We start from the raw sequence: 25,076 nt of genomic DNA, 5'->3' as shown, positions 1-25,076 counted from the left end.
CACGTTGGAAAAGCCCAAAATCAGCATTGCTACTTAAAGATATTAAAACTTAACGTTTGAGGCGTGCAAGTATTAAAGATTTCTTGAGTTAGGATTTATCTTTTGAGTCTTTGTTTGTGTTATTTTGTGCACCACACCATCGTTTTCATTTATATCTTAAAGCATATAGTTTGTTTTAGTTTAGTTGAGTTGTAAATCTATATGCTTTAAGTTGTTTATTGAAGTTAATCACTAGGGTTAGTGATTGAGAGAAAGTGAGAAGGGTTAACATATTTAGGAGGAGTCCTAAATAGAAATTCATTGGGTAGTATTAAGAAGAGGCTGTGAACAAGGTTTGTTCATGTAAGACTAAGTGTACTAATACTATTGATAGTGAATTTACTTTCTTGGGTTGGATGCCCCCCAGATATAGGTGTGGTTTGCACTGATTTGGGTTAGTAATTATTGTGTTCTTTATTGCTTTTATGTTTCATCATCTAGTATAAGTTAAAATGACATAACTTGGTTGTACATATTGTCTCAAATATCGTGTCCAGCATCTTTCCCCAAGAACAAAATTTAAGTTGTTGCCATGGTTCGACAAGAAAGTGGTTTTATATGCATCCATGGGATCCATATGAATATAATTGTATCCTAAGTAGGCGTCCATAAAACTTAACTTGTGGTAACCTGATGACCTGATGATTAGAAGGTCGATGTTTGGTAACGAATATGGATCCTTGAGGCATGCAATGTCCAGATCTATGAAATCTACATACATGTGCCATCTATTATTGTTCTTTTGTACCAGGACTACGTTGGCCAACCATGTGGGATATTTTGTTTCAGTGATGAATCTGGCATTGGATAGTTTTCCACCTCTTCATCAATAGTTGCCCTCTTTTCCTCACCTATCTTTCATTTCCTTTATACTATTGGTTTCGCAAAGGGATGGATGACAAGGTGATGTCTTACAATTTTTATGTCTATACCTGACATGTCGGAGGGGTCCAGACGAACAAGTCAGTAATATTTCTAAGTCGGTCGACTAGCACCCGTTCCTCTTCTCATACATACAAGAAATTGTCTATCTTTATAACTTAATAGGCGTGAGGACCTATCTGGACTTTCTTCATGTCTTCTTCCATGGGCGTGAAATGTTTTACCTCCACGCCCAATATGGGGTTCCAACCCTCAAAGTAAGTATTTAGAACTTCACAAGGATGGGCATCAATAAGGGTGAGCTCTTCTTTAGCTTACTCCAGGCTGCTCAATATTTCAAGATTAAGTACTAGGTGGAGACGTCGTTTCTAGAGCGTTGATGGCATGGAGCCTCAGGACGATGTTGTAAGGTGACATGGTGTCTACCATGAGGTAGTTGACATCAATGACCTTGGCGTTTGCTGCCTCACCATATGTGGTTTTTAGCGTCACATGGCCTATTATCTATACATATTTTCTTGATAATCCTATCAAAGAACCATTAAACCTCTTTATATCGCCCGAATCAATTTGTAGTTTTTGGAAGACATCCCAGAATAGAATATCAGCGGAGCTACTTGAGTCTATTAAGAGGCGTGTGATGTCCCAGTGGTAGTGCTGCATAGTGATGACCAAGTGATCATCGTCGTGAGAGTTAACACCATTGACATCCTTCTTGGAGAAAAATGATGTCAGCCCTCGTTTTCTCTGGGTCGCTTTTAGGAAGGCCATAGGATATAATGTTTTCCGCAAACACATATTTTGCGTATCTTCTTCGGGGTCTCTGAAGTTGCCCTTTATGGAGATATCCTCGATGATGGTGTTTTCTTCATAGCGTAGGACCCTGATAGCCATCTTCATAAGGGAGATTAAAGGTTCATAGTGGAGATGTGACCCAAGTTAGTTTTACTGGGAGTTATTGTACTATTCAAAAAGTACAAGTGTGTGTGTGCTCCCCCTACAAAATCAAAGAGACTCAGAGGCTTTACGAGGTGTATAATACGTTTTGATGGTGAGGGCTTGCTCATGGCGGAGAGAAATCTTGTACAGTGGTGTTTTATGGCTATTTAAGGGATCAACTTGTGTGAGATGAAAGACTCTGTTAGTGGTCGGCGCTACTTGGTTGCAGGCGAGTGGCTAGGTTAGCCAAGTGTTAAGACTATGATGAGCATGATGCTCTTTAGGTTATGGAGTGTGTATGACTTATAGTCAGTTTTTCCCCTTGAGAGGAGATGTATTTATAGGGGTCTATAGGGCCTAGGATTTCCTTAGAAAGGGTCGATGCCTTCCCAGTCAATGGAGGACTGTTGAACGCCTATATTCCAAGGGAGGTGTGGGCCAATAATGACCTTAAACTTCCCTCTACCCAAGAAGTGCTTTATCCCACGTTTCTAATGATAGGACGGTAGGAAATTCCATGGGGAGAAGCGATACCTCCCTTTAGGCGACATTCATTCGCCACCACCTCATGGATGGTATAAAGGCGTTTCCTTTGTCAAGGAAACCCCTTGGCATGGATGATAATTAATATTAAAATACAAGAATTTAATTTATATATACTTAAAATGTAGTAACACTTTGTTACAAATATATTTAAGTCTTAAATGTACTTTTGGCCCCCCTATTTTGTTATTTTTTGAACTTTTAGTTCCCCTTTTTAATTTCTCAACTTTTTGGTCCCCCTATTAAACTTTGACTGGGTTTTTTGGTCCCTCCTCATTTTGGTTTATCAGGCAGTTGAGTAAGCTGATGTGTCACAAAATAATTACTGCCACGTCATTTATTGAAATTAAAAACTTAAAAATAACAATTATATTAATTATGAAATATTTTATCAATAACTTAAATATTAAAATTTATTTTAAAATTCAAAAACAAATTCATTTGCCCTAGTTTCTCTATAGCTCATCCCTTCACTTTCGTGCTCTCCACCTACACTCTTCACCTTTAAAATTTTATGACCAAATCAGTTTGGGAAATTCTATGTTTTTAAATCCCACCATTAGCGTCTCAAATCCAACCATTTTTCTCAAACAATCATGTCCCGATTTTCTTAAGGAAGCAATCCCTGCAAATCTTCATTCATCAGTGACAAATGTAGATGTGGGTTGAATGCACCATTGATGACAACATGGACCCATGCTAATCTAGGATGTCATTTCTATGGGTGTGGAATGTATAAGGTATTAAAGCTTTGTAACTCATCTCATTCAAATTTATTTATGTTTGATTTGGAAGTCATTTTTCTTCTCCGTTCTTTGTAGATTCATGGATACAAGATGTGTAATCATTTTGTTTGGTACGATGAAGAGATGACTCCAAGAGCAAAAGAGTTGATTTCTTAATTGAATGAAAGGTTAATTATATAGAAGAATAAAGTTAATAAGTGCAAGCTGAAAGAGGAGCAATTGACGATGAAGATGAAGTTTGTAAAAATGCAGTTGAAGTTTACAATTGGGATGATCATTGTGTTGTTAGTGGGACTAGTTGCAACAACAAGTGTAATGAAGTAGGAATTACAATTGTGGTTTAGGTTTTGAAACAACCATGTTGTGGTGTTGTTGTTTAGTTGCTTAGGTTTTTGAAAAAACCCTGTTGTAAACCATGTAACCATAAATTATGAATGAAAAAAAATATTGTTCCAAATTTATGTCAACCATTATCACTGGTTTTGGCTATGAATTGTTCCAAATTCCTGTCATTGCAATAAAACTTTCAACTGGTTCAATGTGCATATAGTTCAACTGGTTCAATTTGTTTCATGACAGTCAAATTATGCATGTAAATTTGTCAACTAGATCAAAGCTCATTTTATGATAGAAAAACTGTTTCAATTATGTCAATTGGATAGTTTAAAGGAAGAATTATTGAGTTGAATGATCTATACATTCCAACATTGCTCAAGTGCTCATAAATTCAAGGGTTAAATACATTTTTGCCCCCTGCCATTTGACCTCTTTCCGGTTTACCCCCCTGTAAAAAATTTTTTTGCAAATGCCCCCTTGCCATTACAAGATTCTATCATTTTGGACCTTCACCAGATCTGGCACATGCCAAGTGCCTATCTGTCCAGCTGAGTGGCATTTTTTTTATTTTTCATTTATTTTTAATGCCACATAGATTTAATGACATGCCACATATGCATCTGAGAATTATAAGTTCCTTTCATCTTCAACCTTACACTTCGTCTTCTTCAACCCAACTGTGAAAATTAGGGCACGCAAATGGACTCTACAAGAAGCTCGTCAGTTGGCAATTCAATCGGTGGATCAATACCCAGATGTGGATGCAACGAATCAATGAAGATGTTTGTCTCAAACACACACGAAAACCCTCGGAGGAAGTTTTGGAGATGTAAGAATCGTGGAAAGGTGATTTCTGTTCTATTTCTTCGTTCTAAATAGACTATAGTATCAATTCTGATCCATGTGAAATGTGTATTTGGCTCTGTAGAGTGATGCAGCATGCGATTTGTTTCTTTGGGATGATGAAGTCGTGGAACACAACATGAGAGATGGGAAGAAAGAAGTTTTCAGAGGTGGAGAGTTGGTTATCAAAAACAGTGAATTCACACTTGATCAAATGAAAGCTTTTGGATTACAGTTTGGGAAAGAGTTTGGAAAGGAGTTTTCCAAAGAATTTGGCCTAGATGCATCTTCAAAGAAGGTTGAAAAGTTGAAGAAGTTGCTGAATGAAGAAAGGAAAAAAAACTTCAGGTTGATGGTGGCCTTGGTAGCATCTTGGATGTTGTTGTTTGTTGTATACAAGATGTGTTAAATGTTGTCTATTGTAGGCATGCTTCACCTCCCATTGGTCATTCATACACCAATTTGGATTCCACTGTCCACTCATAAATACCTCCTTATCTAGTCTCTTCCTAGGAATAGGCATAATCCTATGTGCCCACTTTTCTAGCTTAGTAATAGTAGATGCAGTCCTATTCATTAGATAGCTCCTAATCCATTCACACATAGTTAAAATTGGCTTATCTCTAGCACATAGTATTGTGGCATTAAAGGATTCAGAAATGTTATTCATTAACACATCACATTTAGGGTAAATGTTAAAGGCATGCTTACACCATGTCTTTGTAGGCACCTTCATCAGCCATTCATAAGCTTTTGGATCAACTTTCTTTAGCTCAGCCATCTTCTCTTCCCAAGCCTGATAATAGGTTGCCTTAGCTGCCCCCATCATTAGGTCTCTAATCAAAGTACCTCCACCAAATTTCTTCTTGAAATTTGCATACAGATGTATAAGACATAACCTGTGTTCAATCCTTTCAAACATTTCCTCAAAAACACTTACCAAACCCTGCATATATTCAGATTTCACAAATCAAATATACAAACAGTTTTAACAAATTCATTTTAAAACAAGTATACATTTAGATTTAGAAATACCTTTTGTTGGTCAGAGATGAAGACATATCTTCTATCTGGACCAATGTCCTCCATCAACAGTTGTAGAAACCACCTCCAGCTTTCTTTGGTCTCAGTCTCAACAACCCCAAATGCCAGTGGAAAATACTGGTCATTTGGATCCCTACCCACTGCTATCAACAGCTGACCCCCAAAATTAGTTTTCAGGTGACATCCATCCACACCAATAAATGGTCTGCAGCCTTGAATGAAACCCCTTTTACAGCCATCCAAACAGAAATAGAAAGCCCCAAATCTTGGCTGAATAGATGGAATGGGTCTTTCTACATTGATCTTCACTGTGTTTCCTTCACATGCTCTTTTTATTTCTGCAGCATACCTCCAAACCATTGCATATTGTCTAACAGCATCCCCCTCAACAATTTCTTTTGTAATCTCCTTTGCCTTCCATGCCCTACTTGGTGTAATCCCTATTGAATATGTCTTCCTAATGTCTTGAATGATATCAGATATCTTCACTTTCTCACTTGATTGCATCTTGTTTACAACAGACTTTGCTACCCACTTGGACTTAACACACCTATTGTTTAAAACCCTAGCACAACTGTGGGTCCCCACCCATGTTTTAATTTGATATGTCTTGCTGGAACCCACTTTGGAACATAGAGCCAAAAACCCACATTTGCCCTTACATTCTACCCTTACCCGATCCCTTTCATTCTTCACAAAGGTAATTTCCCTACCATTCAGAACTGACCATTCAATTATGGCATCTTTGAAATCAACCAATGAATTAAATTCCATTCCCAATTTAAACTCATAATCCTTCCCAAGTTGCTCCTTCATAAACTTCTCATACTTTGGCATTTTTTCATCTTCAGATGCATCTGGATCAGAGCTACCCAAATAATCACTTTCATATATGTCTTCTTCCATCTTTTCAGTTTCCTTTTTCTTAATTTCCTTGGCTAATAATTCAGGTGCTCCAGCTTTAATCTTCTGCTTTTTCTTTGGTGTCATCTTCTTTGAGGCACACCTCTTATACCTATAAGACTTCCCACCAACTTCAATTCGATTGGGGCAAATATTGGGCTTTTCTGCTTCAACACAGTCAAACCCATCATCCACTGCAGTTGTTCTCTCATCTTCTGAGTCATCAAACCTAACATGTGCTGCTTCATCTTCACTTTCAGCATCACTAGAATCCCTACCCAGGCCCATCTCAACACACTTAGGCTCTACAACATGGACTCATATGTCTCTCACGTTATGTTCCACAAATATGTGTGCTTCAGTGTTGTGACCTACAGCAAATATAGCAACATCCATTGCTCCATCATCACTCTTAAGTTCAACAAAGTGTTCATCAATACCTTCAAGCTTGGACCAAACCCTAAATTCATCTCTCTTGTATCCCCATTCGATTACCATTTCAGTCACTTCTTCTATACCCCAATGTTCTATATCTTGATTCAACACACTTGATTCAACCCCACCCTTGTAAGACACAGTATTCTCCTTAACAAACTCCCCACCATGATGAATAACAACATTGAAATTACCCAGAATCTGTAACGAGCTAACATTAGACGCAAATCCCTAAACCTAAAGAACAAAATACGAAAGGATAAAGGGAAAAAAACCACATACCTTCGGATGCGGATCCATTTCGAGACTAGGGATGACCGTCGCTTCAGTTGCTATCTCCTACTGGGTACGAAATACTTCAGTTTTGCATGAACGAACCACTTAGCAAGCTTGAGCAACTCCAATGGTGATTTATCGTCTAGGTCAAATTGGAAGGACCAAAATGAAGAACTTTAGGGTAAAACTTATAATTCTCAGATGCATATGTGGCATGTCATTAAATCTATGTGGCATTAAAAATAAATGAAAAATAAAAAAAAATGCCACTCAGCTGGACAGATAGGCACTTGGCATGTGCCAGATCTGGTGAAGGTCCAAATTGATAGAATCTTGTAATGGCAAGGGGGCATTTGCAAAAAAAAAATTTACAGGGGGGTAAACCGGAAAGAGGTCAAATGGCAGGGGGCAAAAATGTATTTAACCCTAAATTCAATAAGGTATCTTAAAAATTCCAAATGCCACGACGAAGGATCTCCAAATAAGTTACAATAGCAGTCAAAGCTATTTTATGAAGTAAAGGAGCATCCTTAATTCCTAAAATAGATTACAGCCATGCAAACTTCAATATCACGACCTAAAATGCCATCATAAGAACCATGATTCATATTGTCATGCAGATAATAAAAAGAGAAGAACGAAGAGCACGCATATTTGTATCCAAATATTAACTTACCATAGCAACAAAATATACACTTTTGTATGGTACAGGGAGTTTATCTCTCAACCATGGATTTCTTGAGTTTCTTACTAGCAAACCTCAATCCATGATAAAATCCCAATAAGTATTTAAACAGTTGAAGAAATTACAGCCAGGACTTTCCAACCAAATCCATTGTAAAATTCACTAGAAGACTATGTTGCCAATGCAATTTTTGTTGAGAAATATGGCATTACAATATACAGGGCCATTTTTACCATATACATTTGTTAGAATTGAAACTTTGGGCCAATTTTGGATTACAATTAGAACTATGGATTACATTATACAAGGCCATTTTTTTCATGAAATTACATTACAAAGCATGACATTACATGCCATATAACAGATGCCATTTGACATTACAGACCATATACAGTTGACATTCATAAAATTCAAATTTTCAAAATAACAGTTAACATTATAGTTGACAGTCAATACTATTGTCATAACATCAAAATAATTAGGGCATTACAGTTGCCATACTATTGTCATAATTGAAATTAGAGCATTACAACTGCCATATTATTGTCATAACATTAAAATAACTAGGACATTACAGTTGTCATACTATTGTCATAATTGAAACTATGGCATTATAGCTCCCATACTATTGTCATAACATCAAAACAAAATCAAAATAACTATGGCATTACAGTTGCCATACTATTGTTGAGATGGTTGTGTTAGCTGAGGTGCTTGTGATGAGTCCAACTTATGATGCATTTGTCTCTGTACTTTTCTTCTTCGTCTTTCCACTATTTTCCTTCTTACTATTTTCACCTTTTGGGATGGCCCTGTCAGCAGCCCTCATTCCCTTACAACTTCTCTTATTGTGACCCGTTGCTCCACACTTATGGCAAGTAACAGTAAACAAATTTTTAGGAAGAACATGTGGGTATCTAGGCTCATCATTAACATTGTTTTGCATATTTTTGGGTCGTCCAATTGGCCTTCTCATAATTGGTGGATTGATTGATACTTGGTCATCAAGAGACCACAATTGTTGCCTATTGGTAGGGAAGATTATGTGTGAGTATGTCTCCTTGAAAGTAGTCTTCCTGCACAAAAAATGACAAGAAACAACACACATGTTATGCCTAGAATGACGAGAAACAATTTAGACACAAATGATGTAAATGGATGTATGTTGAAACAAACCTATAATAACCAGAGATATATTCTTCTAATTGTTTATCGTTTTTCCATATGCAAGTTATGGCATGACAACATGGGATTCCAATTAAATCCTATTTCCTACATGCACATGTCTCTGGTTTTAGATTGACAACTTATGTTTCATTTCCATTTGTCACATCATATATGGCCAAATCATCATCACCATGCCATGTAGGTGTTCAATTATATGCAACATTCTTGTTCTTTTCAAGCACCAACTATATTCTAGGGCAAATATCACCATTAGACTTACTCAATGCATCCTTCTGACTAGTAATCCTCTTAGTCTAATAATGATTGATCCCTTATAACATAGTGATGATTGGTTTATATCTATATTATAGAATTACCCAATTAAAATCCTCACACATGTTATTTACCTATAGGTCACATTTAGAATAAGTCTTGAAGTGTGACTTGCTCCAATGTTGTGCAGGAATATCCTTCATTTCCTTCCAAGCAGCTTCATTTAAGCTTTTCATTCTTAACATTTCCCTCTCCCATGCTGCAACTGTTGTAGCCCTTGCTGCATTCCACATAACCTCTTTCAATTATAACCCATGATATTTATTCTTCTAGTTCCCATATATATGCTTCATACAAAGGCATTGCTCCACACGAGCACTCAAACTCTAGACTGTTGGTACCAGGCCATGACATCATTATACATTGATAGCAAGATATTGTTACTATTGAGCATAACTTATACATTGATATCAAAAGAATGTTACATTAAAAGGTTACTTTTTGTTGGTCTGAAATGAAAGCATATGCCCTATGGTTTATGCTTTTTAGGTCTTCCATTAGAATGTTGATGAACCACTCCCGAGAGCCTTTTGTCTCAGCCTCCACAATAACATAAGCAATATGATATATCTTGTTATTTCCATCCCTTTCCACAAGTGCCATCAACTGTCCACCAAAGTCTCATTTCAAAAACAAGCATCCAAACCTATAAGTGGACCGACAATATTTTGCAAATCCAGACTTGCAAGCATTTAAGCATACATAAATCCTCTCAAACAGGCCTTCATTAGAATCTGAAATTGCACCATAATATTACTATTAGGGTTTGACTTTAGTAACTCTTGTGCATAACATCTTAAATGGGTGAATTGGTACATACCAACACCTAGGATCAAATCTGTAGCCCTTCTTTTGGCCCTATACGTGTGATCATGAGACAACTGCACTCACATCTCTCAACAGCTTCAGCAATCAATTCCCAATGGTTTCATGTTAGGGCTATGTCTTAGAATATGTGCAAAATTCTTGGCAGGCCATGTTGTCTTTGCTTGCCTATTATGTGGAGTTATATGGCATGGGTGTTCGTCAATTAGACTTACAACTTGCCATAATTGGTTTCCTACCCTTTTAGTAGTCTTCATGTCGAACTTGCAATCATCCATGCATTTTATTACTATCCTCTTTCCATCATTTTTCTTTAGAGCAACATTTTTCTTCATCTTCATTGCATACTCTTTTAAAGCAACCCTAACCATCTCTTTGTTGTTAAACATTATACCTAGTTGAAACTTGAATATCTCTCCATTTTTATAAGCTGGAAACTTCTCATGTTCCTCATCATCATCACCATTAGGAGGTGTATGCAGCACATCAAAGTCATCATCAACATCAGAATTGTTCACCTTATCACCTAAGTTATCAGAATATAGGATTCTTGTCCAATCCAAGTCATCAATCTCATCACTATACTCATACTCAGTGTCACTGAAACTGTCCAAGTCACCTTCACTTCCAACATAGTCAGCATCATCATCATTTACATTTCCACTCCTTACCGGTACTTCATCCTCAACATTTTCATTTCCATCTTGAACACCATCATCAACATTTTCATTTCAAACTTGAACATCATCGTCAATATTATGAACTTCCACTTCCTCTTCATTCGAGTTTGGAGCACAATCATCATTAAGAAATTCATATCCAGTGACATCCTCAACAAATTTAACCACATCATTGTCACAATTAAGGGGTCTAAGACCACAAGAAAAGCTAAACCTGGGGTCCCAGTACCAGATACACCTTATATTCGTATACCCCTAATTTCTTATCAAACCTTCCAACTGCATATATGAAATATAGTCCACATCTCACTCTCAATTTATTTCAGAGACTTGTCCATTGACGTACCGTTTAGCAGGTTTGTCAACTAAGTATACTAAAAAATATGAGGGAGTAAAAAATACCAATCAAATTTAATTGGAGAACTAAAAACCTGAGATTTTAAATATGTGGACTAAAAATTTTAAAAAACTAAAATAGAGGACCAAAAATGCATTTGAGTCTATATTTAATCAAATTATATTATGAATATAATTTATTTAAGTTAATACATTATAAATAAATGCAACAAAAAAATATAATAAAATATTGTTATAAAAAATTGAACTAAAAATTGACAACTTCCATCTATTTAGAAAATTTCTTTAGCCACCTCCCTATGGGGGGTCACCCCCAGCGAAAATCCCAAAATACCCCTGCTTCGGAAGTTCATTTCCGAAAGCGTCTTTTTTTGAAAAAATTGACTTATTTCGGAAGTTCATTTCCGAAAACATTATTTCGGAAGTTCACTTCCGAAATACTGCGATTTCTGCAGATTTATCAAAACACTCCCCATCCCCCAATCATTTACCCTAAATCAAAACAAAAAGTGGCAAAGGCGAAAATTTGTGCAAACAGAATTCCAAAGCTGCATCAAGGCTCCAATCACACTGCTAAACAACATTCAAAAGCCCTCAATCCTAACACTTTGTAAGTTTTGAAATTTTTAGATCTATTATTCAAATGCATGTTATTTAGGGTTTTAATTGCATAAATGATATATGGTTAGGTTGTTAGTAGTATTTAGGTTGTTTAGAAGCATTTTGATTTGGTTTGAAGTTTGGTTTAGGGGTCTGCCATGGAAGTTGCAGAAAACTCCATCGCAGGGGTGTTTCGGAAGTTCATTTCCGAAAACACCTCCATCCCAGTTTTCGGAAATGAACTTCCGAAATGTATCAAAAGTTCAAATTTTTTTGTTTTTTTATTTTGTCTCGCATATTAATCGATTTCAATTGTTTACAGGAACATGTCAGACAATCAACCAGCACGCAGGACTGCGTCTTCTAGAGAGGGTAGGGAGTGTCCGTTTTAATTTGCAAGTACTTTATTTTTAACGCCTTTGTTTATTGTGTCTGTTTCTTTGAAGTTTGTGTCCCTTTCTTCTTTTATAAAAGGAGGTCTCATGGACCTTTCTTTCTTCATTTTTACGCAGGAATGGGTGGCGCTAAGGGAAGAAAGGGTTCTTCAAAGAAGGAGGTGAAGGAGGTGAAGGAGAAGAAGAAGGTTTTGATTGGTTCTGCTTCTCGTCCCCTGGGGGTCCATGGCTCGGACGTGCAGACTCAGTCTTCAGGCGTGATCAACGCTGATGGTTCTGATACTGAGTGGGATGAGGATTGGTATAATTATCTTCATTCGGAGGAGTTCGCTCGTCGGGAAGAATAACGTGTTTTTATTTTGTTTGATGTGTATTTTGTAACGCTCGTCGGGCAGAATAACGTGTTTTTGTTTTGTTTGACGTGTTTTGTTTTGTTTTGTTCTGATTTCGGATTGTATCGCACAGTGTTTTTGTATTGGATTTATCATCTTAGTTTTTGGATTGTTCTGATTTCAATATGTAGATTCTTGGATTTCATCGCCGCGAACACTATCCATCTTCTGGATTATAAACATAGAACTTTGACTTTCCCAGCGCACCCCTTTGTTTGATTTTTTTGTAATGACGTCCCCTGATCAGGTAAGAAATGTGGACACATGTGCCTACGTAAGCCTTCTAAGACGGTTACCTTCTAAGAAATGTGGTAACACTTTCCTACTTAAAAGCCTACGTAACAAAAATTGGGAAGCTCCACAGCCACGCCCTATTTAAAAGAATAAAAAACCTTTTGAAATTTCGAAGTTCCCTTTTCCTTCTCCCCACCACTCTCAGACGGTTAACTTCTAAAACACTTTCCTATTTAAAAGCTTCTCACCCATTTTTCTTTCAAAATATCCCAAATCATTTTCGATCCTAAGTCTTCTTCTTTGCTTTAACGTTTTCTATCTCTTGTTACTGCTTTCATCACAATGTCTCGCCGCGGTGGAGGAAATCATCCCGAAAATCGCCGGAGTCAACCATCTCCTGCACATTCTCAACAATCATCCATCAATGCTGCAGGATTAGGCCGTGGTGGTGGTGGCCGTGGCTCTCGCGGTGGACGTACCTCCAATCCTTCTTCCTCCGGACATCCACCTCCTCCGTCATATGCTCCGGCCCCGGTTACCTCTCCTCTGTCTGTTGTTGCAGCTCCGGTTGTTCGTCCATCTGTTTCAGCGCCGTTTGTTCCATCTGTCGCAGCGCCGGTTGCTTCCTTGAGTTCGGCTTTGATCTCCATCGAGAGCCTGACTGCCGAAGTTAAACAGAAGGCTACTCTAGAGTCGGCTCCGTCGTCTCAGAAGGAAAATTGGGAAGGAAAATTCAAGTTCGTGCTAATCATTTTCAGTTGCGAGTGGCTGATAAGGATCTACACCACTATGATGTAAGTATAGTTTGCTCATAAGTTTTTTGTTGTTGTTTATTATGTTGGTAAGTTACAATGTGGTATGGATTTCTAGAGGATCAGGACTTTCTAACCTGTTGCAGCGTCTCCTCCATCGTCTTCATCCGATTAAATAAAGCGAATCGTTCTTGTTTGTTATTTTTCTTCTGTCTAGACCTTTTTTCGGAAGTGCATTTCCGAATTCCTCCAAGGGGGGTGAGTTCGGAGATGAACTTCCGAAACACCACATTTTCTGAAAATGTAACTTTATTTCGGAGATGCATCTCCGAAATCAATATTTTATATTAAAAAAAACACGTTTTCGAAAGTTCATTTCCGAAAACACCTTTTTTTCAAAAAAAAGTACCTTTTCGGAAATGAACTTCCGAAACAAGGGGTAGTGTTGTAAATTCACCAGGGGTGAGCAAGAAGTGTAGGAGGTGGGTGAAGAAATTTTCTCTATTTATCTCAACTAACAATTTCACTTATTCTTATTTTTAATTGGTTTTTAAATTTTTTATAAATGTATCTAATATTTGTAATTAAATATTAAATATATTGATAAAAATATTTTAAAACCTTAAATATATTTGTTTTTAAATATTTTTACAAATATATTTAATGTTTGTGATTAAATATATTTAATATTTGTAATCCGCTTTAATTTGATTGAATGGGTGTTTGAAAAAGTTTTATACCTACGGAGCATCAAAATTAATCACATAAAATATTCATGTATGTTTTAAGCAATAAACATTGTATATTGAACTATTATTATTTTTGCAACGGTAAAAAAAACATTATTTTTGCGAAGTCAATAAACGTTTTTAAAAATTGACTTAAATATTTATAAAATATATGAATGAAAACATTAATGAAACAGGAATATGTTTTAGAATATTCTCTTTTTTTTGGGTCTATTGTTTTAGATTGCAACACGATAAAAAAATGTTGATCAAGGAAAGGATAATAAACATTACTAGTAATTATATAGTCACTTATCGAATTGAACTTATTTGCCATTGTAAGTCAAACCTACTCTTTACTATGGTTATGGGTGGCAAAACGGACCCGGCCGGCAGGAAAAACCTGTTTTACCCGCACTTTTTTGCGGGATGGGACAAGGTTTTAGGTCCGCTCTCTTTAATGTGTCTGCTCCGCCCCACCCCGTTTTTTTGTAGGCTTTTGCGGACATTTGTTTTTTCATAAAATTTTACTATTTTTAGGTCTAAAAAACCGAATGCCCGCAGGCTTTCCCCGCCCCGCCCTCATTTTTTTGCGGGGCGGGACAAGGTTTTAGACTCGCACTCTAAAAAAAGTCCATCCCGCCCCGCCTCGTTTTTTCGCGGACTTTTGCGGGGCGGACCTAAACGGGGCGGGCATGCCCGTTTGCCACCCCTAACTATGGTGCATAACTGTCAGTCAATGGCCAAGTCTCTTATTTATAGGATTCTATTGAATGAATTTTTTGAGCCTTAGTTGTCTTATATAATATAATTAATTTTCATGGTATAAGGAATCTGTATGTCCATTTCTTTGAGGTATTTCTTTTGTTTGAAAAAAAATAAAAATTAATTTTTTTCTAAAAAAAATTATTTTCTCTGAAAAAATCTTTCTTAAAAAACCACTTAAAAAAAAGTTGAGATGTAGAATTCAACTTTTATTTTGGGAGTCTTTCTTTTTTAAGAATTTCTTAATCACTCTTATGAGTTCTTAGGGATCTTTGGTGAAGTTTATATAATACTCTTTTAATTCGGATATACATTTTCGAACTCATTATATTTCAGTTTTTTTTATCACATAGCTTTGAAGATGCATATCTGAAAGAATCAAATGGTATCTTTCTGACACACATATTTGAAATAAACACTGACTAACAAAAGTAAAAATCTTAATGTTGGTTATGTGTTGACAGCAATTTTGATAAAACATAATGTCTTTTAGAATGTTTTGTCATGTGAGCAAAACAATGCAGGTTGTATAAGATGTCAAAGCAAATGTCTTAACATTGTCTACTGAAACTAAAATGTGGGTTAGTTTATGTTGTAGGGCTTGTTTTATACCGGGTGTTTATTTGCTGTTATTTCTGCGCTAACTCAGGAGGAGGAGTGACGCGAGCTGTTCTAAGAATATTGGATTATTAAGAAATCCAAAACTGATTTACTCTTGGCCCAAATCCAAGGTCGCTGCTGCGTTATAAAGTCTGCACAATCTTAATTGTGCCGGCAACTCAAGTTTTAAAGACTGTGTGGTTCTCGTGTTTAGTCTTGAACCTGTTTTATTTGTGAATTGTAATCTGCTCTAATATTGGTTTGATATTAGAGTTAGAGTATTTTAGTTGAGTTGTATTTTGTTAATCATCTATAAGCTTTTAAGCAAGAGATGATTGTGTGTCTTTGAAGAGTATCTTCTACGTTTGTTTAAGTGTGTTGCTTGTCACTGGTTGTGATTGAAAGGATTTGAGGAGGGCCTCATACCTAGGTGAGTCTTAGGTAGAAGTATAGCACGGGCAGTGATTAAGTGAGAAGTTGTAAACCCGAGGTTGTTTAAGATTAGCACTCAAGTGCTCAAGTTGACATTTGAATGAAATGAAACTTTGCAAATGTGTATAAAAAAGAATATTTGGACATGACTAATCATCATACTTGTATAAAAGAAATGTTATGACCATTCCAATTGGTAAGACATGGAGTGTGGTGACAATTGGATATAAATCAACAGTTAACATGAAGCGAGATGCATTGCTCCTATGCAGTGTCGGAAGCAAGAGAAACTAACCTACCATCCCCCCTATACCTGACATCCCTCCAATTTTTTTTTATTCTAAAAATGTCTCTGGTATTATTTACCCTTTAAAAAATCACTTTTGTAAAAAAAAAAATTACTATTGGCGTAGGGTGAAAATAGAAATTTCCGATAAGAAAAACAAAATTTTCACTACTAAACAGTGGGCTTATATCGAAAGTTGTTTATGTTTGGGAAATTTCCGGTTGCGATTTATCGAAAATTTCAAAATTTTCGGGCCGATTTACTTAAATATTCAAAATTTTCGGGGCGATTGCCAAATATTTGGAGAATACCGGAAATTTTCAAAATTTCTAAAAATATTCATACTACCGAAAATTTCTGAGTAAGTTAAAATTTTTGGTATGTCTACAGATGAAATTTTGCATATGTGTGGTCAAGAGCATGCATCATCTTCTACGAAGTCATGTACATATTATACGGTTCTTCACCACAAATACGATATGTTTCGAATTGAAAAATGCAATTTTAATTGTTTTCCGTCATTTATGAAATTGATTGATAACGTTTAATAATTATACGCTGCAATTGACAGATTTTTTACTCCCAATAAAAAATTTTAGCATGGGCACAATCTACTGGTAAAGAACATCAATATTATTCAAGAAAAAATTATTAAAAACAAGATAGAAAAATAAGCATGAGTATCACCGAATATTTTAAAAATTTTGAAATTTTTTACAAATTTTAAAATTTCTGGTATGTTATATATATTCACCCAAATTTTTAAATTTTCAAGGTACCCACACAATAAAAACAATAACTTTAATAAAATTTCTGATATTTCCCCAAAAAAATTCAAATTTTCTAATAATCTATGAGCACATTAACGTAAAAACACCAAAAATGGAAGGGTGTCAGATATAATTGGGGCAATGATAGATTAATTCCTCCTATCACTAATAGAGTAATGCTATTCTTACACCTATATTATACACCAATACTTACATCAAATACGGTTCACCGTATTTATATGGTGAATAATGTTTTTTAAAATAAAATAATAATTTTTATTTTTTATTTTTAAAATTACGGACGACACTGTTCATGTACGGACGTGCATTAACCAACTTCATTACTGCATTGACCAAATTTTTACACTGCATTGTAAAAATTTGGTTAATTCAGTAATGAAGTTGGTTAATATACGTCCGTACATGAACATTGTCGTCCGTAATTTTAAAAATAAAAAATATTTTTTATAAATATTATTATTTTATTTTAAAAAATATTGTTTACCGTATAAATACGGTGAACAATATTTGATATAAATATTAATGTATAATATGGGTGTAAGAATAACACTACTCTGACTAATATCCATTTAAAGTGAATAGGTTGAGCCTATAAATTAGACCGGTTTAATGGTTTTTGACTAGCCTGAAACAATAATTTTTTTATTAAACCACACTTTTGATTAAAAGTTGCGAACACCCCTCTATAAATTTTGAAAAGCCATTTGTATATACTCCAATAAAATAGAATAGTTAGAAAGAAAAATAAAATCTATGAAAGTACATGACGAGTTCGAAATAAAATTGAACAGCATACGAAAACGTAGAGATGCTTTGGCTAGGGTGGAATATTTTATTTTAGATGAACTAGTACTTATTCTAAGACTCTTTATGGAAAGACTATTGATGCAGCTTTTCTTGGATATATTCGTGGTTTCAACGTAATATTCTAAGTTATTGAAAATCAATCCTTTTTTTCAAGTCTTTGAAAATCACGTTGAAGAAGAAACAATGCATTTTCACAACAACAAATTATATGCCCAAACAACTAAACTATTTTGAATAATATTATATTTTTTAAAAATTGCAATTTTTTAATAACAAATATTTAAACTGAATAATTTCTACTAACTTTTTATAAAAAAATTCATAATAATCATTTTTCAAAATATGAAGAAAATATATATTTTTTAATCTATCACAAACAAACAAATCCATAGTGTAAAATTATGATTGCTTGTAATTATAAAACCAAAATCACTACCATTTACTGATGTAATCCACACGGGCTTAAAAAATTAAATATCCTAAAATTTGACCTTATAGTAAAAAAACATTAAACTAATTTGTTTAACCATAAATACAAAGTCAACTAGACTCAAACAACTAAGCCTATTTTCATCAGACGCCGCAAACACGACACCGCCCTAATAATAATTTGAAAAATAAAAATAAATCAAATGTAACCACAAATGTAACCACAAGTGTTGGTATCGACGCATTTTATTTCATTAGTGTCTGATGCTATTGAAATTTTCATTTCAATGTCAAATTCAACTTACAAACACGTTAAGCATTGGTAGGTAGCTGAGATGCCAAAACACAAGATATCATCATGCTAAGAGACTCCAGAGAAACATTCCATTAGAAAATGACATCACCAAGAACTTTCCATATATATAATAAAAGGGTATGGTTGGTAGAAAGATTGAACTCCAGTCTGGAACACACAGATTGGGAATATATTTGGTAGATATTGAAATATACAAAGTTCAAACCATTCCAAAACCAAGGTTGCTTCCTCCCGACCAGAAATCTAAGGTTTCATTTGTTTTATATCAAAACAATCAAGGGCATGTCTGTGTTTGATTTTTTTTTTTTTTTGATGAATGTCTGTGCTTGATGTTTTAAAAATAATGTTGGTGGAAAAAATGTGACTAGGAAAACACAACACTAACAACCAATGTTGGCTTAGAAAGGGTCCAAGAAAGACACAACAAAGTACATGTGATGGCGGTCCGCAGAGATTATAAAACATGTTTCTTTAAATAATCTGTAAACACCGGAAGTCAGAAACATCCAACCACAGAATTCTCTCGTTGCGAGACCGACCAGCATAAATTAAGCCTTAAAGAACCTCAAAACGACATCCAACTCTAGAAGTTAAACGGATAATAACTCATATTAGCCCCAACGAGAAACAAAAGATACCATACTGCAAGTTTTGGCGACAAAAGTTTCGACTAAACGCCACAGGTACCTTAAAACATATCTGTTTCTATGTATGTATATATATGTAAAATATATATCTCTGAGCAGCATTCATCCAAGGAACATGACAGATGATTCAGTGCATGGGAGGACGGGTTGCGCGAGGGCGGACTGGTGTCTTGGATGGACTTACCCTACATACCAAAACATAAGAACCATTAATTGACGAAACATAAGAACGGTTAATTTAGAGCAGTCGAAATGAAAGGAAAATATTTTAATCCAACCTTATAGCAAGTGCGCCCAAAACCACGCCACTACAGCTCAGTGCTGCAATTGCACTCTCAGCCTGAAAGAATAAGCCAAAAATACTTCAGTTAGTAAAGAAAATAACAGAGACGCGGGGAAACAAATAGTAACCTGTCGAGACAGCTGTTCATAATTACTTGTAATCGCGGCATCTATTTCTTAAAAGCAAAAGGTTTCATCAATTTTTGAAGATACAGAGAACTTTAACAGGGGACCGAAGATCAGGACCGTAGCAGTTAAAAGCAATTCAACAGAAGTATCTTATAAATAATATAAGTTGAAACTATCGAAGCTATGATGTCACAATGATGTCACAGAAATGCATAAAATTCAAAGGCAAAAGAAGCAATATCTTATTGCATTCAACAAAATAATCAGTTAAAATGGGAACAAATCAATTACGAACACTGCCAAAAGAAGACAATGAAAAAGGAGCATAGTGTCTTATAGTGCAAGTTTGGACCCAAAATGAAATTCATCAAGTTGAAGATATTAAGGTCAAACAAGCATAATAACTCCGGTAATTTAAATTAAGAAAGCACAAGATTTGGTAAAGACATTTATATCTATACTAGAAGACAAACAAACACGGGAAAATCAAAAGTCGCCATCCCATATGCCATATGAAGTGTGGCTGATAACTTCCCTTAAAAGAAGGGGTTGGCTATTTCCAAAAGTGGGGCTACCTAAAGATTTTGACATTACTACTGTCCAATAAATAGGGGCAAAACTTGGGTATACACTCAATCCTAGATTTAATTAACCCCTTTTATTTCAGTGATAAACTTACCATACCATCACAGCCTATTTTCACCACATTATGGTCACACAGATTGTCTCCAGTTTAGCAAAAAAAAACATATTTCCTTCACTAGCATGCTTCCTAATACAGTTTTTCTTCCTTTTTGAATACTATAAACAAGGAAAGAAACGTGCATTTTGCAAAATATTGCTATGAATGGCTTAGTGAATTTGAAATAATCACACAAAAGAAACATCAATCATAATAAAATACTATTCTCCTTTTAGGAGGGGTGTAAAGAAAAGGAAATAGGAGAAAGGAAGAGGCTTGAGACATTGAGTCGGTGAATAAAACATACAGGTTTCCATAACTGTTGATTGCCAATGATTAGGTAGTTGGCTGAGCATGTGAGGAAAGGGAGACATTGAATTAAGGATATGAGTAGAGAATACTATAGAACGAGGAGTCCAGGTCTCTCAAAGACCAGATTGGTGATTCCTTAATTCAGTTTTCATAAGCAGTTATTTAAAGCTATACAGCTTACATTTATGCATATGGTTATACTTAAATTTTTTTTGTTAAAAGAAAATCAAGTTGATATGACGGTCTTCTTCCTCCCCAATTTTCTATGCAAGAACATCAAACAAACTGAGAGCTTGACTTCGAACTCAGAATCAACCTAAAAGACGGCTCCTATATGAAAACAGCATCAGCTTGTCGGTAAAAATAATGAAGAACATGACCAGCATAGTCACTTGAAGGCAGTGTTGTCAATTGCGGATGGTGGTTCATGGGAGCCAAAATTCCACCAAATTGGTCGCTTTGCGGCGCCATTATAGCAGATTATGGTGGAAAAATCTGCAATATAGACTGATATTTACCATGGCGGCGAGTCCAAAAACCAGAATATATATCCGCCATAGCGCCGCCATGGCCGATATTTGATAACACTGCTTGAAGTGAGAGTGGAAATTGTGAATGAGAACCGAGAACAGTCCAAATCTTCATCAAATTCATTGACAAAGATATGGAACTTGAGAACCTCTACCTATGGCATCAACGTAGATTAAGAGAAAGTGGATGGGAAGCAAGGCGAAACCATTCCCAATATTTGGTTGTATATCTGCCATGAGATGTACAGATCCTGTTTTGACGCACAAACAATACCGGAATACAAATTTCTTTTAAAGAACAAAAAAAAGGTGTAGTATTTTTCATTATTAACTAATAAAATGTGTATTACTAGAAAAAATGCACGGGAGATTGTTATCCCAAAGAAAAGGTGTAGCTTGCTAACATACTCCGAAGAAAAATGGAGGGTCTTAGTAGCTCCCTTTACACATATGAGCACACACGTGACACGCCGCACACGCACACACATTTTCTTTCATCCAAATAATAAATCAACAAGATTTATTTCTCATTTTCCTCCATTCTTTTTTTTTCAAAATATGGACAATTTTGGGAAATATTGACGCACACATTTTCTTTCATCCAAATAATAAATCAACAAGATTTATTTCTCTTTTTCCTTTTTCTTTTTTTTTTTTCAAAATATGGACAGTTTTGGGAAATGTTGACGCACACCTTTTCTTTCATCCAAATAATAAATCAACAAGATTTATTTCCCATTTTCCTTGATTCTTTTTTTTTTTCAAAATCTGGACAGTTTTGGGAAATGTTGTGTTAAAAAATGAGTGAGACGACGTAGAGTGAAAGCATCGTGACATTGAATAGAGGCGGTGTTCAAGTACTAAGCAGACTTGGGTAATACAAGGTGCCTAAAGTCTCACATCGAGCAATATGAAATGCTTAACGGAGAATTTAGGTAGCTTGATTATTACCCCCATGATAGTTAGCTTTTAAGGAAGGATTCTGAAGTGCGAGGGTGCTTATCAAAATAAAACAAAAATGAATTTATTTTACGTGGGGGAAGTGGGATAACTGCATTACTGCAAATGACAGCTGAAAAGGCACCAGTAGAACGTAACGTGACGATTCTAATTTCTTACATAGATAGAATGTAAAAAACAACAACACAAACAGGACTAGTATGGGATGAAAATATGACAATTGAGAAGTTAGTGAGTAATTACCACGGTGAACTCCACAAAAGCAATTCGAGTAGAATGATGGTAATCCCCAAGAAGCCTCAGGCGTTGAACCTAGATGAATAAACCAAAATAAAGGAAAATATTTTACGATGAGTACAAACAGTCAACAATCGCACCTTGATGAATACACGAAATTAAAAGAAAATATCTCATAAGATCCTTAAATTTAATAAAAATAAAAACTAGAAGTGCGGTTCAATGAATTGCCACAAACCTCTCCGCAAAGAGACTCAAAGAAGTGTTTGACATCTGCTGTAGTAAGCTGCAGCAGTAGCAATCAACAAATAAGAATTATCAGACACAATAGCGGCAACACAGATACGTAGAAAAAGAAAAGAGTTCCTTCAAGCAAGATTCTAAGAAAATTCAAATCGCAAACTACCTTCTTGTCGATATTTGTGCAATAAATTGTTCTAGTGCACATCTCTCTTTCATCTTCAGACTGAAAAACACAGCACCGTTAGAAAAGCATAACAGAAATGATAAAAATTATTAGGTCGCTCTAGTCAATATTCTTATCGAACATGCGCAATAGGCATCTCTGAGAAGAAACATTACCCTAGGCAGATATGTTGGATTAACAGGTGCAATGGCAGTCTTCGAAGGGAGCACTCTCAATGGGTAATACCCGAGCATGGTTCCAGACAGGTTCAAAGCAGTCCTAGCACCGACTGTATACATAATATAATATAACATAGTTAATACAAAGAAATAACGATAATAATTACAAGACAGACGACAATGTAACGGATTACGTGACGTCACCTTCATCTGTAAACTCGACGAAGGCAAACCGAAGAATAGAATTGGGATCCCCACATACACGGCAATCAACAACCTATGTCCACGTAAGATTAGTTGACTCAGTAATATGGTCCACCATCATTAAGAAAAGGAAACTATAACAACACAAACGACAATGTAACATGACACATGTATCCAACGGTCACGTCTTACTAATGATCAGGAATCCATTCACAATTAATTAGTTAAAAAGTATATCTTTGTCGCGAAAACTATAACAACACATACGACAATGTAACGTAACACATATATCTGATGGTCACATCTTACTAATGATTGGGGCTCCATGCACAAATAATTAGTTAAAAAGTATATCTTTGCCGCGTTTAGCATAAAACAGATTCGTTATCTTTGCCGCGTTTAGCTTAAAACAGTTTCGTCGGATTACGATACATTTTCACCCTGCGATAGTTATCGTACAGCCTATAATTTCTCAGAGAAAAATAAGAACACATCATATACAAAATATAACACGTTCTACCTGACCGCAGTTCAGAAAAAGAGCTGCCAGCTGCTCTTCAGTGACCTACATTCCAACATAAAACAATAATCCTTCAAATGAATACACGGCGAAAACAATGCAAAACAAGCCGATAAGAGATTCAACAAGACAGCCAAAATCTATACCAGCTGATCAATGTCAGACACATAAACAGTCCTCCTTATCATCTCTTCTCTTTTCTCCATATCCATTTTATGGTTCACTCTCCGCTTCGCATTATTATATCCATTCTTTCTCTGCAACACAAAACAACATTAAAAAAACATATAACACAGATCAAAACCTAAAAAATCATAAGAATAAAAAGAGATCAAACAAAACATCCATACCCTTCTGTTAATCTGTCCATTAGCATTTCCCGAATTGTTCTGAATCATAAAATTGTTAGGGTAACCAAACCCGGCATTAGGTCCAGCAGCTAAATACCCCTGATAATTAGTTACCAGTGACGGAGGAACAAATTCCTCAGCCATGGGATTCAACTTAGACAACAACTCTTCCAAATCCCTCATTTCACGCTTGAAACTCTCGCCACCATTGTTGACAACCAAAAGCTGATTCTGAGCCCCATTCACATGCATCTGACCCATCTGATGACTCAGGAACCCATGATTCCCATTCGGAACGGTGTGAACACCGTTGGAGTTGTTGTTGGTGTTGTTCAGATTCTGATCACTTTTGGGTTTCGATTTCTCAACCTCAGTCGAGTCCGATGAAACCACACTCTTGTCCAAATTGTCACCGGAAGCATCGATTTTGGTTCCAACAACATTCTCAGCGACCGCCATAATCACTTCGCTAAAGACGAAACTGTCGAAACTTTTTTGTTTTTGTTTTTATCAGCTTTCAGAATTTTCACTGAATCTGTATCAATATATTGAACTAGTTAAGATTAAGAAAATAATAATAATAAAAAAAACAAAAATAAGAAATAAATAAATAAATAAAGCTTACCTGGGTTGTATCTAAGAAATGAAATTAAAACAAAAGATCAAAAGTGAAAACTAGTTGAGAAAACGCATAGAGAATATAAAAAGGAGAGAAATGGGAGTGGGGTTAAAAGGGTAATTGTGGATTTAATCGCTGCACAAACTTTTTGGTGAGAATAACGTTGGAGTTTTGATGTGTTGTTGTGTTGTGTTGGGTTATGAAAGTGATGAGGATGAATGAAGGTATGAAAGGAAAAAATGAACACTTATGGTATGGGAATGGACATGATGATAATAATAATAATATTATAAGATAAAATAATGTGATTAAAATTGAATTACCTTAACTGCCCATTTAGTCACGCTTGTCACCACACTTGTTACTACGTCACGCATCTTATATTCCTCCTGGATGCACGGTAATTATAATGTGTGACCAACTATTTCAATCACTTACGTACCCCTAGTTTTAGTTTTC

The 25,076-nt window shown here is 35.6% G+C and overlaps 1 protein-coding gene across 1 annotated transcript; it reads right to left on the bottom strand.

Annotated features, from left to right (window-relative positions):
* Positions 1 to 19,014: 19,014 nt before the first annotated feature.
* On the bottom strand, positions 19,015 to 24,862 carry LOC131661252 (polyadenylate-binding protein-interacting protein 12-like). The gene is made up of 11 exons (XM_058930715.1): positions 24,624 to 24,862; positions 23,999 to 24,533; positions 23,795 to 23,905; positions 23,649 to 23,693; positions 23,129 to 23,201; positions 22,922 to 23,034; positions 22,746 to 22,805; positions 22,578 to 22,625; positions 22,346 to 22,414; positions 19,486 to 19,547; positions 19,015 to 19,392 (listed from the first exon to the last, which is right to left on the bottom strand). The coding sequence occupies exons 2-11, from the start codon at positions 24,455 to 24,457 to the stop codon at positions 19,335 to 19,337; spliced, it is 1,098 nt and encodes a 365-aa protein (XP_058786698.1). The 5' UTR covers positions 24,458 to 24,533; positions 24,624 to 24,862; the 3' UTR covers positions 19,015 to 19,334.
* Between the last annotated feature and the right edge of the window lie 214 nt (positions 24,863 to 25,076).

The sequence above is a fragment of the Vicia villosa genome, linkage group LG3 (genome assembly GCF_029867415.1).
Source record: "Vicia villosa cultivar HV-30 ecotype Madison, WI linkage group LG3, Vvil1.0, whole genome shotgun sequence".
NCBI classification, from domain to species: Eukaryota; Viridiplantae; Streptophyta; class Magnoliopsida; order Fabales; family Fabaceae; genus Vicia; species Vicia villosa.
The sequence above is the reverse complement of the archived record's forward strand: the minus strand, read 5'-3'. Positions and strand labels throughout refer to the sequence as shown.